Source organism: Dermacentor albipictus, chromosome 8, assembly GCF_038994185.2.
Source record: "Dermacentor albipictus isolate Rhodes 1998 colony chromosome 8, USDA_Dalb.pri_finalv2, whole genome shotgun sequence".
Classification (NCBI taxonomy): Eukaryota; Metazoa; Arthropoda; class Arachnida; order Ixodida; family Ixodidae; genus Dermacentor; species Dermacentor albipictus.
Genome location: NC_091828.1, coordinates 93333550 through 93348863, shown reverse-complemented (window position 1 = coordinate 93348863; position 15314 = coordinate 93333550). Strand labels below are relative to the sequence as shown.

Below are 15314 nucleotides of genomic sequence, written 5' to 3'. Positions count from 1 at the left end.
TGTTGCGCTGCTCATAGCGAAAAAAGTAAGGAAATTTTAGTCAAATGTTCGCTACAAGCCATTCGTCGTCTCCTAAATTTTCATTAAGCAAGTATCACACCGTTTGGTCTTGTCGCTCGTCTTAATACATGTGAGGTTTCCAGCGATCTTCTCTTACACGAGCAATGGAAGTGACGTCTACAACAACAAATGCATTACACTTAATTACCGAACCTGCTCGTGTCAGAACCCAGCTACGCACCCGAATAAGGCTCATGAGCTGCACTGTCCTTGTTTGTGTTCTTCCTCCCTTGAATCTTAAGTGCATCCGCACTACTTTAAAAGTGGAAAATTGCCACCTTTTCTAAACACTTTTCGTGCCATTAAGCTCGAAGTAGTTTCCTGCCCCGTTTATCTTCGGTCTTCGGAAGTCGTAATTTGTGTTAGTAACCACAGGAGTTTTCACAAGCTCAGTGTTGGTGTTAACTACACGGAGTATTATTTGCGCTCGATAGTTTTATACGAATAGGGCAGCCACCATTCCTACTATCAATAGCGGGCGGATGCTGTTGTAGGCAAAAATTTAAATACGATAATTCTTATTTCCATAGATTTCCCACTCGCTACACTTCAATAATACGGATAATCAAGTTCACACCCAAAAAACCGCTTTCACAGGTAGCCTCATCTGACTTCGAGGAGATGCGATTCTTTTTTTTTCTTTCTAGTTATATTCAAAGAAATGATGCTCCATTAATTACACTCCTTGTTGTCGACCGGTAATTTTTTATTACTACCCTCGGCCTTCTTGAATGCCCTGGCTTTGTGCAGCTCCCTGCCATGGATGGACGCGCAGTCTCGCAAGGATGCCGTCGCCATTGTTGAGGCCACGGAGTTTGAGGGATGGAAGCGCCACCTCGGAGACAACCGCGACGATGCAGACACTCAGGAAAAGCTGCGAGCAATGTAAGTTTCAAGACGATAGACCTTCTAAGCGTCCAATGTCTCCGGCATTATGGCTGTGAATCGGAAACCTCAATAATTGGTCGTCACTACGTGTTAAGCTCGTTCCACATGTCCTTTTGGCATGCAGCAAGCTGGAAAAAAACAAACACAAAAAGCGAAAACGCTTGGCCAGTTGTAAACTCACACGTTGCTAACGATTTCACTGAGAAGAAGGGTATTGTATATTTGGACCTTTATATGTTTAGTAATAATTGTTCTGCGTGCATTAAAAGTAAATGTTATGTTTCACAGTGCCTATGATAGGTTTGTAGTGGGAATTTGAAAACGTTACCATTACTTGTTTAGAGCAATTCGCTATTTCTGTAGCTCTCTTTTCCCGTTCACCGCGCTCGCTGCTTTAGTGCCACAGCTATGGGCGCCCGCAGAAAATTTTCTCCCGGGGGGAGGGGGGGGGGCACAGGAAGAGGTAGAACATTCTCCCACTCCTCATTCCGGAACGGTGACTGGATAGGAGCAAGGAAGTAACCAAGGCTTTATTGCATCTTAAACAATTATGCGGATACATCCACATGTTGGAATCAACGTGAAGCAGAGCTTTCGTGAAGGTGTTTTTGAAATGCTATGAATGTGCCGCGCACGCATGGGCTCTCGCATATCCGTGCTACACAACGTGACTAGGCTTGTCCATGTTTGTATTAAATGTTCTCATTTATATTGAGCGTGCCGGCTGCTTCTTGGAAAGTTTGTCGTTGTGAGTAGGAGCCACAGTGTGGAAATCACAATCATCATCAAGATACGGCGATCATCTCAAAGAATTAGTTCGTCTTTGCTACGAGACAAGTGTGGCCAATGGATGGAGCATCGGGCTGCTGCACTGGATGGCCGAAGTTCCGAGTGGATTTTTGTTAAGTAAATGTGGAATCGATTCAGCGACAACCTGACCAGCGACAGGTCGACGGACCTATGGGCAACCATGGGATGGTAGGCACAGAACGCTACGCTTTAACAAGCATTCTTGCTGCTGGCTCCTGGCGCGTTTCGTCAACCGAACATTGTCAGCCGCGCCACCATTGTGACGCCTGTTTAGGGCGAGGTTAGAACTGATAAAGCCTAATAATAAAACACAAGGGACAGTGTCATTGAGTATATCGTATATCAGTAGAGAAAAAATGGTCTGATGGCGCAGGTGGAAGTCATTTAGCCATTTGGGCATTGTGCAACAAGGTATAAGGAAACGCATGCCAGCAGAAAGCGTTGCTGGGGCCTATGAGCAAAACTACATCCCTTTATTGGGCCATGCAGCGGTGGCGTAGAGGTAGAGCATGCAAGTGGACCGTGGTTCGAATCCCAGCGCCTTGCAATTTTCCACCGGATTTTTAAAAAAATCCGCGTGTGGATAAAATTGCATAAACAGGCCTGGAGTGCGGCCTGATCCTGGTGACGAGAACCGCTCACTCACTCCATCACCAGAGCAGGACTGGCCACCCTGGTGCAGTATTTGGCCACAACCTCCTTTTAAAATACTACAATCAAACCCCGGCCCTCAGTCCCCAGGTGCTGGAAACCAACTAACCACGGCGGCGGTCAGACCTGTGACGTACCAGAGGGTGCCAGGAATCTCTGGGTCGGGACAGGCCACTATTGGAATGTCAACTGCCCACTCCCCTGACGAAACACCGGGAGCCCTAACGACGCAGCAGGCGTTCCCTTTCGACCGTTGGGCACCGTCGGGGCACGCTCGCACCGAGAGCGAGTGTGAGGATTACGTGGCGTTGCGGCGACGCCCTCTCCCCTCACGCAGCATCCGGTGTGCTAATGCGGCAGCCGTAGTGCTCTGCAGCCCCCTCTTCTCCGCCAAGGCGCAATCGTAACGTGGTGCCAGAGCCAAAGGGAGCTCCGTAGAAGCGCGCTCATGACGTTGTGTTGCAGCCAATGGAAATGCGAGGTTAGGTACAGTTTTCCTGATACAGACAACACACGCTGGCTTTTATGCGAAGCATATTACTAGAGTTCAACCCAGCTCCTCAGGCGCGGCGGTGTTGCCTTCAATACCACGTGACACCGTGACGTCACGACAGAGGAGAAACGGGGCTCCAACTCGCATCCTCGCTCGCGGCGTCGCCTTCAAGGCTGACCACGTGACACCGTGACGTCACGACAGAGGAGAAACGGGGCTCCAACTCACGCCGTCGCTCGCGGCGTCGCGGCGGTATATAAGCAGCTGCGCTTGCCTCTGCTAGACACTCACGAGGTGAGATGCCTCCTGGAGACAGAGCTGATCGTTGGAATGAGAAGCGAAGGTTGCAGCGCGCTACAGAGACTGTTTCTAGGTGGCTTTGCTACGGCGCAGCGACTACGCGCCCCGCATCGGACGCGGTGAGCGTCTAGCAACGCAGCGTTCGGCGCGACAAAGAAATGTGCGCCTGAGCAAGCGCCACACGGCTGTACCGACGCCGACGACACCGGCTTTTCTGCGACACGAGCTCCTTAACGCTGTCGCATTAAAATAAAGGCTAGTATTCTTCGCATCCTGGGCTTAACCTTAGCTAAGCCACAGCCATTTTTCGCCCTACTCATTCCTTATCAGAATGTCTGATACACCGATCTGCGACTCGTGCAACGCTGAAGAGACGATAGAGCACATGTTGTGCTTTTGTATTCTCAATGACAAGGAACGCGACGTTCTTCGGAGTAGGCTAAACCAATTAGATAACAGATCATTTTCAGAGACTAAGGTTCTAGGATCATGGCCCCACGCGTCGCAGGCTTACATAGCGATGCGGGCACTGCTACGTTTCATGAAAGCGAATGGCCACAGTGACCGATTATAGGCGAGAAGGTATGGACATCCGCTTGTATTCACACCGATAGTACCTTCTTCCCGCCCTTTCCTTTATTTTCTTCCCATAAACCTCTTCCGCTGTGTAGGGTAGGAAACCGGACGTCCGTGTGGTTGACTTCCGATCTCCCCTTCCCTCATTTTTGTCCTTCTGCGTATTAAAAGATTTGACGCGCCCAGAGTGCTTTGCATGTCACAATAACTGCTACTAATTTTATACCAACGCTGCGGCTTAGTTCGGAGTGCGCGTGCCAGCTGTAGCACAATGTAGGGCCTGCAGCCGTCGTTCGCATACTGTATTGGCGAACTGCAGCTAGAGCAATCTCAATCACATCGTTCGGTCGCGTCGGTTGGCTCTTCGCTCACGTGACCCACTGCGGCGCGATTTCTGCCCCAGGATTTCTATATAGCCGCTGCCACTAGCTTTTTTGGCCAGTCACGTATCGTTCATCATCATCAGCCTAGTTACACCCACTGCAGGGAAAAGGCCTCTCCCATAATTCTCCAACTACCCCGGTCATGTACTCAACTACCCCGGTCATGCCAGGGTTCGCGCAGAGTATGAAGTCGATTTCATTTCTAGTCTCACCATTCGGGCTACTCCACGTCCACTTTCGGCTAACCCGCTCGCGGAAAAAGGTATTCATTATCCGCACATTATTCTGTTCTGCATACACTAGTAATAAATCTCCTCTGCTATTCCTAGAGCCTATTCCATATTCCCCCACTGACTTGTCTCCAGCCTGCCTCTTGCCTACCCTGGCATTGAAGTCGCCCATCAGTATAGTGTTAGTGGAACAATAAAAGTTACATCCATCAGTATATCGTTAGTGGCACAATAAATTTTGCATGGCACGATAAATCATAGAGGGAGCTATTGTCGCGCTTGCAGCTCGCTAGCAAAAGAAACTTAGAATGTATGAATTATACAGCCAAACTTGGTTATCATTGTGTATCTCATTACATTAAGCCAAAACCGCACTTACGCCCCTAGCATCGGCATCAGGTGGCGTCTGATCGTTGAAAACACGACTATTAGTCTTTTTACTGGAAGATGCAAAGAGAGACATTTCTAGTTACCGCACCTGCCATTGCTGACACCTATACAACGCCCCTCGAGGACGCCTAGAAATTTACTGAGGTCCAGCTTTGTTCACATGTGAGTGTGGCGGCGTTTTTGAAGTAGACATACAGCGTGGCCACGTTTCGCCCAAGCACTCAGGTGCACCCGCCGATATCTGGCATGTACAGATCTGGGCGCCACAGTGCTGCTCCAATGCGAGACGTGCTTGGGAGGTGCGTACTGATTACAGGAGAGGAGAGAGTGAAAACCTTCAATTGATAAAGTGCTTGGTTTGGCAAGGGCTTTTTGTGCCGCAGTAATCTTATCACACATTTTTTAAGGGTAAAGCCGCATACCTTAGTCCTGCCCTGGGTATAAGTGCACGATTTGTGTGTGCGCTCGGTGCTGTTCGGCCCCATGGTCCGGGAATTCCTAGGAGGGGAGGGGCTAGAGCGGTCACTACGACTCTGCACCCCCCCCCCCAAATCCCTTGAGGATGTCCATGGCCCTCGCTAGCCTTTTATTTCAAGTGCAAATGACAAAAGAATTCCGCCAAAGGTAGCTAGTCAAAAAGGATGTTTTGAAATGTAGGAGCGAAACCTTCCACTGACGTTGTAGCCATAAATGTTAAGTAATGACAAAAAAGTGAGATGTCATCCCCCTGCCTGTAGCAGGATGCTACAAACAAAACGCTGGTTCCTCGGAAAGAAAATTTTATCCTGGTACTGAGATCAAACCCGGGAGCAACGCCCTGTTGGGGTGGCCGCTCTACCCATCCGAGCTAACCATGAGACCAGCACATCGCATTGCGAGGATGAAACAGTCCACAACTCGCAACACAGGCACACAGAAAACTGGGAATGAGCTTAGCGGAAGCAAGCCTGGTGTAGCGAGCTTCACGAATAGAAATAATTGCCTTTTAATTCGGCTTTCTTTTTTTTCCTTCGTGAACCTTTCTTTATGTATTCAGGTAACTGCTGACATCGTACATGTGATTTCGCCTTTCGAGAATGCTTCGCGTTCTCTTGAAGAAAAAAAAAAACTTGATCCCGCCTAAGCAGGCATATCGTCGGTTCTGTTTAAGGCACTTTGCAAATCCACTATATTGTCAAGCCCGTCGTCCTGCCAGCATTTAGGATCACGGGTCTACTGCAACCTGTCTAACAAGATCAAAATGCCAACATGGCGTAATTCGCCAGCGCCTCAAATAAGTAGTATTCAAATTAGTGACCCAGGTCATGCTCCATGTGAATAACAGAGGCCGATCACGAGGGACACATCCTTTTGCATGTATGTGCCAGCAGCGATTCCAGGAGGCAGGCATACTTTATCACCGCCAATTTCATTAACTTGACCAATATCAGCACGGTTGTGTGTTTAGCCCATGCGATTTTGAGTGCGAAAACACGGGTCTTCTATATCCGCAGGAGCTCAAGCGACGCAGGGAGCAGCGTCTGGGAGGCATTGCAGGCCAGCACCACAGAGGCGAACGAAAGCGCACCTGTCGGGGACCGAAGATCTGACGTGCGTCTGGCATCACCGGTGGCGCCGTTGCCACGAATCGGTGAGCGAGAGAAGACGCGCGCGTCCACTAGCCCGTCTGTAGTTCGGAGCTGGATCGACTCGGCGATCATCTATAAGCGCCAGTTTCCCAAGTGGCCTCTGGAGGACTCCCTGCTTCACCGGCACCTGTCGTACACCACGCTGGTAGAGTACGACTACTGGTGGAACTCCGTCTTCGTCCAGATGGGAGCGCTCGCCGAACCGCTCTTCTACCTGGACGGCCCGCCATCGGCCAACTATGGAGGTCTCGGCGTCGTAGTCGCCAGACACCTCTTCAAGGCCTTCGACTACATGGTGAGTCGATGTAAACATAAACCGTTTAGCTTGTTCCTTCACAAATGCATATCAAATAAATCACTGCTGCATTGTCTTTGGTGGCTGTGATGTAGTACTATCGCAAAGAATGAAAAACCAATACGGAATATTTTGTAGCCTCATATCACACTGACGAACGCAGAGGTCGAATGCAGCCGACAGAAAACGCTTGTCGAGTACTAACACGTAAATAGATTTAAAAAAAAAACGTAACACAATAGGAACATGCTACGGGACCGCAGCCGCACGAACGTCGCATCTGCCGCGTCCTATTAGGCGCTTCAGCTGCTCCGAACCCATTTCACAAGGGAATCTTATTTTGGGGCATGGTAACTAGTTCTATTTAGGGTAACTGATACGGTGAGTACCGTTATTGTCTGGAATAGGTAGGAGGCCCACCATACACGCGTATCGCTAACGCAGCAATAAAACTTGAATCGAACTAACGTTTTGCTCGGAGTTTGCACGACGACGCCACCGCGCGGAAGAATACGGCCCGGCACACGAATGCCTGGTTTCCGTGGTAGTTTTCGATGTGCGTTCGGCGGCGGCTTCATCCCGGGTTTCAACAGTTGTCGCGTCTTTCGCTGCTGCAAGATCTAGCCCTGCAGTGTTATCGATTTTCCGACTACTGTCAAAGGATTGTATAGTAAGTTCGAGTTAACTTGTATTCTTTGTTGTGTAAGAAGGTGTTCATGTACGAACCGCGCACCGATTCACTGCTTGCCCCTGCGCCTGTCTTTCCATGTGGCACGCTTCCTTGCTATAGGTCAGTATTCTAGACCAGATGCGAGTGTTTTGTGGCTTTGAGCCGTCGGCAGTCTTGTTGGGCATGTAATCGAACCAGGTAGCTTGCTCTGTCACCCTTAAGGATCTGAAATTTGTCGCCGAATTGCCTGCCGGTACTTGCTTCTCACTTCGTCTAGCCTCTCACAGAGCCGGTACATGTGTTTGATGTGACTGTGCGGTGGCGATTTGCACGGTGTGTCGTTGCGCAAGCTTGTATCGGCGTTGAAGGCGTGACCACGTGCGCTGCGTAGAGCACCTCGCAACTGCTCACAGTAACGCGCGAAGGTGCGGACAGAGATGCCACCCGCGCCTTACACTAGCTCACCGGGGTTAGACTACGAGCGCCTGCTCGGGATGCGTTCGACTGACGCTGGAAGGAAATGCGCAAGTCTGCTGCGGTTATCGCAGCACGATTATCTCTTGTTCGGACATCGCACATCGTTTGCGACGCTGGTGGCAAACGAGGCGCTCGTAAGGCTGCGCTACTTCGACAAAAACACCACTCGTGGCCGCGAGCCAGCCGGCACGGATCAAATATCTTGCTTCTCTGATTTTCATATTCATCTTGATATTTTTATTACGAAAGCAATACTGCTCGCACTTTCGGCTCATCGGTGGTCGTGGCGCCTCCTTACACAGCTGCGTGTCACGTGACCGTGTGACGTCATGCCAGATTGAGAGACGGGGCCACAGCTCGCGGTAGCGATGGTGGAGGCGAAGCCTTGCGCGGCGCTGCAGCGGCGCTACCGAGAGAGGGCGCTCGCTGGTGTGACGTCACGCTAGGAGGATAACTGGGGCTACAGCTCGGCTCTTCTCAGTGGTCGGCGCGCTGCCTTGCGCTATGTCGGATGATGTGTAGCCATAAGTTTACCAACGGCAACCATGTCCACACTATCAGCCGAACCAAGGCGCAGCCAAGGGTACTGCTTTCGCAATCTTGCAGGCTTAACCAAGCTAAGCCTTCAGGTAATTTTTTTTTCGCACAAACGCATGCGGACGTGCTTGCACACGAGGCGAGGCGTAAGCGAAGAGTGACCAAGTGGCACGGCGCGCGTGCGCAGTGTAGGGAGCGCAGTTGATTTTCGTGACGTCACGTGCTAGCTGCCGCAAAGAAAGAAAACGAGGAAATGGCATGGGGATGGGCATACGCCGAGCGTTTCAAAGAGCCGACTGGCTTTGCAAAGAGAGAAGTATGCACGGCATCGTGGCCTAATGGGGACAGAACCGGGCTGATGTGCTCTCGACGGCCGAGGCTCGATTTCATTGTCGGTCACACTTATCAAGGCGAAAGCCGTAAGTGGCTCCTACCCCCGAAAGCCTGGGAAACGTGGCGGCACAGAAAGTCACGTGAGCTTGCCTCGCACAGACACGCGCTGGTGTCACTGCTTGCGCGTTCGCTTTCTTCCCCAGGTGGCTCCGATGCCGCTTATCAAGGCAAAGCTAATTTAGAGTTCATTCGGGCAATCCAACCGTCGAGCTTATGTGAACCCACGACTTTTGGTGTTGAGCCGTAGTAAATTTAGACGCAGGTTATTAAAGTAGCGTCAGTTAAGGCCCTCGAACCCAGGACATATGGTTGGAAAAAACAAATGTGAGTTATAACGCATTCGAATCATAATTGCAAGTAATTTATTTAGTATCTTGAGCTCGCAGGCTTTCGCCTTCCCCTCTTTGGTGTAGGCTAGAGTGACGGTTAAGTTTTTTTTTCTAGTTTGCGCAAGGCTCCATCCAGACAAAGACAAAATAGAGGTTAGTGGGTTACTAGTGCTTTCACACTAAAATACGCAACGAAGCAAACTGCGAGTTTGATTGCTTGCCTCATTCCTTGATACTCGCACTAATTTCGGTAAAACTGCTAGCATATTCGACGAAAGTACGGCCGAAACTGATCTGAGACCCGCGAATCTATTCGAAGACCAACAGCTATATTTATTTATAACAATATTTCTTCTAAGTGGCATGTCCTTACATGCTAACTTTCACTACCTAAAAACACAATAGTTCAAAGTTCTTTATTTTTGTAAATCAAATCCTTCTTCTCTTGATTCTGTCATATTTCCTGAACATCCCTACTGAGCCATTGCGCATACATCATAGAAAGACCATGTATATCTGCCACCTGCACGTACTTCTTTGTATCTGCGGTTGTTCGTCCAGACAGCCAGGGATTGGAATGATCTTGCCGATCAAATTGCGTACCATTTCAAAGATCACGACAGAAAAACATTTTCTTAGTGAACAGAAGCACTCCTCTCATTTAATAACCTGACAAGGTTGTTTGAGCAATCAATAAATTATTTCAACAAAGCAAATAGTGGGGCATTCCAAAGAACTAACATGCATTACGGCTATGTATTGGTATAGATGGACTTTACCTTGTTTAATCGCCTTGCTTTTTATAACATAGTGCTTACAACAAGGCTAAATGTACCTGACCTATTTGCTGTAAAATTAGTACCACACTTGGAAGTTTTCAAGTTTTTTTTTTTGCTGCCAAAGTTCCTTCTAGCCAAGATTTGCAAAGCTAACACTTGATGGTATTACCTTGTCTCTTAAATTCCCTGCGATTTTCACGGGCCAACCACATAAAGCAGGTAATGATGCTCTCAAGGAAGCTTGTGAGGCTAGGCAGTATATTTTACGAGTTGTATCCGCAATTCAAAGCAACATGTATTGGTCTGCTCAATTCCGCTTACCCTTGTTGTACAGAAAGCATTGCCTGTAAACAATATTACTCAAGAACATTATCACGAGGAGGATTTATTTGACTAGTATATTTAAGGTTTTTATATCAATGTACGTAATCTAGACTTCTCCATGAGAAAGACAACACGCCATCTTACCTTTCCGGATCGTGTTACATTGAAAGTGTCCCTTCTTCCTTGCTGAAATTTGGCAGTTTTAAGCTGATAAGTTGTCATAACCACATTAACTCTTGCATATATAAGAAAGTCTTCAGTGGGTCCATCACCTTTTATGCCTGTTAAGAATGCAGGTACATGTATAGTTACTCATGCTGTTCATTCGTGGATACCATCATGGCTACACATATTTCCGTTACTGTGTGGAATAGCCAAGCATTAGTGCCGATATTTGGATACATAATCCTGTGTGGCTGCTGGGGTCTGTGTGTATCTTATGTTGTATAGTGGTAGGGGCTGGAACTACGTGCCAGGCTTACTAGGTCATGTAGAATAAGGCTGTAATTATCAGTAAGTTGTCACAATTGTTTTGCATGGATCTTTTTAATTGCGTGTGTCGCCTGCCTATTTCATATTCATCCCCGATACCTCATTGGCACATGTGAAGAGAGAACATGCCAGCAAGTGGCCCGCTTTGAGGGTCTGGCGGCTTGCGCAGAAATTGCGATCTGCAAAACGAAATTGATGAAAGGGAGCTTTGTGAGTCTATTTATTATTGCTTGGTTGACTTCGCGTACTGACTTACATATCCTGCGTTTTATTTTCAGCTCTTCTGACGGCCAAAGATAGGCTGTTCGCCTTCTTTAAGTACAGTACAACTGAAAATTGGCCGGCTTGTGTTTTTTTTTCGAAAACTATCCTGAGTATTTATGTAAACTTTATGGAGTATCAATTATTACTGCATGAAAAAAAATTCGTTGTGTTAGACACAAATGTAAAAAGCTCATCAATAAAAGTTGAGCTCCTGATACCCATACAAGAAACATAAAGGTAGTTTTATTCATTATTCTGGCTTAGATATTTCTTTTCTAGTGGACTCATGACCGCATGAGTTCCACTTTAAAGTAGGCTACCTAACAGATGGCTACAACATTGCGGAATGCTGTGTAACGCAGAAGGAAAGGAGTCACACACACGAGCAGCTGTAGCAATCGCTGGAGTTGGGATTCGTTTCCTTCCGTCTATTTATGTTGCATTACTTTATGACGTTATCATTATTCATCAAAGCTGCTGTACAGTGCAGCTGCCGTACAAATTCATTACGGTGTCATTACAGTTACGACATCTCAAAGGTGATATCACTCATGCGCCAGTTATGGTTCCGATTCTGAACTTGCATGTTACATTTATGTAATCGTTTACCTATGCCACGTCATTGACAACATCGGTGCATAAATAGAACTTTAGAACTTTTTTGTTCCTGGTGCGGCATTGGCAATGTTGCGAAGTACTATGGCTTCAATGGTAGCTTCTTGTGGTACTGCATTTGTAACGTTGGTAAATGAGTACAGCTTCAGAGGTTTTTGCTTGTGGCATTGCATTGGTAATGTCAAGGAGCACTACACTTCAAAAGCAGTTTCTTGAGTTACGGCATTGGTAAAGTTGGCTGGTAACTACGGTACTATGCATCATCGTGGAAACTTCCTGGCATCAAGAGTTTTGAAAGGTGACTGTTTGGGCATGTTGATAGGACATGAATGCAGCTTCTGGCGCACAAGACGAGAACGAAGAAGAGGCTTACGCGTCATACATTCTGCAATATAAAACAACATAAAACAATAAGTATGCGCTCTTGTGTCTAAGCCTCTTCTTCGTCCTCGTCTTGTGGGCAAAAAGCTGCATTCAAGAGTTTGCAGGTGGTTATACCGTAATATGACGGTACTTATTTTTACAATGTAGTATCATGTCGAACCTTTTAGGTTCTTATGCCCTAGCATCTGTTTTGCTAGCCACAATTTGCATTTGGTCTTCAGCCTTGAGCGAATTCGTGTCAGCTTTGGTGCATAATCACTGGCTAAGTCAATAGAAGTCGAAGAAATCGTTAAATGCATTGCCATATGAAATCTGGCTGTCGGTGCGCTTTAAGTATACCTGGTGCTTGTTGAAGTGTTACGTAGCATAGCTTTATTTGCCATGCAACACCGTGCAATGCTTACACGCGCTCTTTTGCACGCTCTCTCTCTCCCTCTCTCTCTCTCTCTCTCTCTCTCTCTCTATATATATATATATATATATATATATATATATATATATATATATATATATATATATATATATATATATATATATATATATATATATATAGACCGATAAATAACTGTGGCGACGAAGTGACGACGAAAGTTTCACCTAAGGTTGAGACAAATACATTGCTTGCAGTATGTCTGAGCCTGTAACACACTAATAATTTTTTAAGCACGGTTTACAGCGTCTGGTGTCTCTCAGGTAGCGCTCGTAATTGTTCGAAATGAAATGACAAATAACTTCAACTCTTTTTGGATTCCACCCAAGGCTTATAGTCGGACATAAGTGACAGGCTTACGAAGCACGGCACATATGCCATTTCATAGGCTACCGGAACGTGCGGACATTTGCAATATTTCAAAAGGAAGCCAGGCGTCTGCGGAACCAAGTCAACGAACGCGAGGAGAGTAGGCGAGGATCGCGTTGTTTCGCGCCAGGATGGCGAGGAAGGAATCCTCGTCTTGGTCGGCGTGCGCGGTACGGTTTTTAGGGGAGCGAATCCGGTCCAAACGCTGTGAAAGAACAAAAAAAAAGAAACCCTAACTGGCGTTCTGCTTCTTTCTCGTGTCTGTGTTCACTAGCATGGCACGCGGCTCGACGCCCAGCGCCACCAGCGCCAATGGCTGTCCCACTCCAGTCGCAAGTCGTACGAGCAGAAGCTCGCCTGCGTGAACGACAGCAGCTGGACGATGGCGCACGTTGCAGCGATCGAGATGGCGCACGCCGCCGTTTTCGGAGCGGGAAGCGAGCGAAGCGACGAGGCCAACGACCCTAGGAGAAACTGGCTTCCGGGTCAGCGAAAAGACGTCTCACCGGAAATGGTCTTCTTCTTGGTCTACTGCCGCGCCACATGCCAGTCCAAGTACGGCCACCGACCTAATCAAACGATCTGGCAAAGACCCCGCTGCGGCGATATCCTGAAGCATGTGGCAGGCTTCGGCCGCGCATTCAATTGCCCCGCCGACTCTCGGATGGTGTCGTCGGTGCCCAAGTGCTCGTTTTTTGGCACGTGAAGAAGGTCGTGCCTTGTGTTGCAGAGCCTCGGTTGGCTCTGGTGTCGGGGAGTTGCGATAGATTTGCAAGTGAATGCTGACTTTTCATAATGTGCGTTTCCTAAGCTGTGAACATTACTGTAGAAGTCGATTACCTTTCTGTGTCTTTAATTTGCGATGTTCTTTTCCTTCCTTTTCCTTGAGAAATCCTCTGATGCGCTCTGCTTTGCGCATTTCACCTGTCATACGTTTAAATGTCAGTATACATTTTTATTGCCTGAGTCTTCTTTTAAATCGCTGGAAGGCTAATCATGACTTTGTGATACGGGATGGAACCTCTGGGTGAAACTCCTCTCTCCTCTGGGTGAAACTAGTGTTGTTCACCGAAATTGTTTGCCTGATTTGCTCAACTCACTTGCTTCCCCCTCTTGTGCAGTGAGCAACACGGTACCTGTGGTCATCTGTTGGGGAGTTCTAAACTAGCCACTCGGAGCAAGGCATACCTACAGCTAGTGCTTGGTTAAATCTGGATCATGCATGACACAATGAGGCGGCCATAGATAGTATAAGTTACAACTGGAGTACACAGATGTCTTCGCTGGCCAGACCATCTAACGAGTTCCGCTTTACTACGATGAATTGACTCGATGAATAGCTTTGCTACTGCAAGCAGCCAGAACTCGGTGGTTCCTGCGTTGCTCTGTGTCTCAAGAGTTTTCTTTCTATTTCTTGATGTAGCCCACGCATTCTGGAATTCGCCAGCATAATTGAGAACGAAAATGAGCAGAATTTTGTTTTGCCTACCCATTTTATTCGCTGTTTGCACAAACTGTAGAATGACTGACCTTTTTTTGCGAAAGCGCTTATTATTTTCTTGGATGTGCTAGGACGCTTAAAACTTCTTCAAGTGCTACAAAAATTATGTAATTAGTACGGGTAGCTCTTAATATAACTCGCCAGACGGTGCTCGGAGGTATCGCAAATTGTGGGAAATAACTCATCTTGTTAATTAAAATTCTGAAACATCCGTGTATGACTTTATGAGCATTGAACGTTCATATCGTCTTCCGAATTTTCGTAACCCAAAACATGATCGATTGTGCACAAATAAGGCTCCGTTGGTAATATATTTAGCAAGGTTTTATTTTCCCATTGTACCCGTTGTTAAGCTTGCTCGCACGCAAATCAGCAAGTAGACAAAGGAAACAACCACGTCACAGAAGCACGAAAACGATGACTTCATATGTCCTTGTCTTGCCTAAAAATTAAGTTCACCGAGTGGCGCCACTGTCATAATTGACGTCAACTGTACTTCCTCGCATGTGGGGAAGTGATTTATAATATTGTCTCAAGAATAAAATTTTATAGTGTTTTATCAAAGACGAAACCACTGGAACAAATAAAAATTTGGTCGTCAGGGGAGTCTCCAAGTTCTTCAGATATATTTTTACAGCTGTGATTTGGGGTGGAAATAAACATTTTGTGTAGCAAGTGTACAACATGAGGGTAAAATCTACGTCTGTTCTCGCGCTATTCAATCTAATGATCCCAACATCATTTACTATTGGTTATTTTGCGTAGGATACCGATCTCTGTGCTCTGTAATGGGCATGGCAAAATCGCAAGGCCGGTGTCAATGGACTTGCTATGAATTTTTGTCTTCTCTAGTTGCGGAGGAACTTTGATGTTCAAATAAAGAAATTTCTATACAGCATGTCATTACACCTTAAGGACATCAAATACTTTCATCCAGGGCAACCGATCATTTCCTTGAATCTAGCATTCGTGTATTTCACACATACTTGAACATCCGCACAAGGGCTAAAACTTCCTCTTAAAGCTAAAGTTTGTCACGGCTCGCC

The 15314-nt window shown here is 47.1% G+C and overlaps 1 protein-coding gene across 2 annotated transcripts in view; it reads left to right on the top strand.

Annotated features, from left to right (window-relative positions):
• Positions 1–14479, top strand: part of LOC139048848 (membrane metallo-endopeptidase-like 1) — a 34831-nt gene extending 20352 nt beyond the window's left edge. For both annotated transcript variants that reach the window (XM_070523721.1, XM_070523720.1), the window contains exons 7-9: positions 811–945; positions 6275–6704; positions 13042–14479. In XM_070523721.1, the coding sequence (XP_070379822.1) occupies positions 811–945; positions 6275–6704; positions 13042–13473 (997 nt within the window). In that variant the 3' untranslated portion in view covers positions 13474–14479. The remainder of the gene's footprint in view (positions 1–810; positions 946–6274; positions 6705–13041) is intronic.
• The last annotated feature ends 835 nt before the right edge of the window (positions 14480–15314 follow it).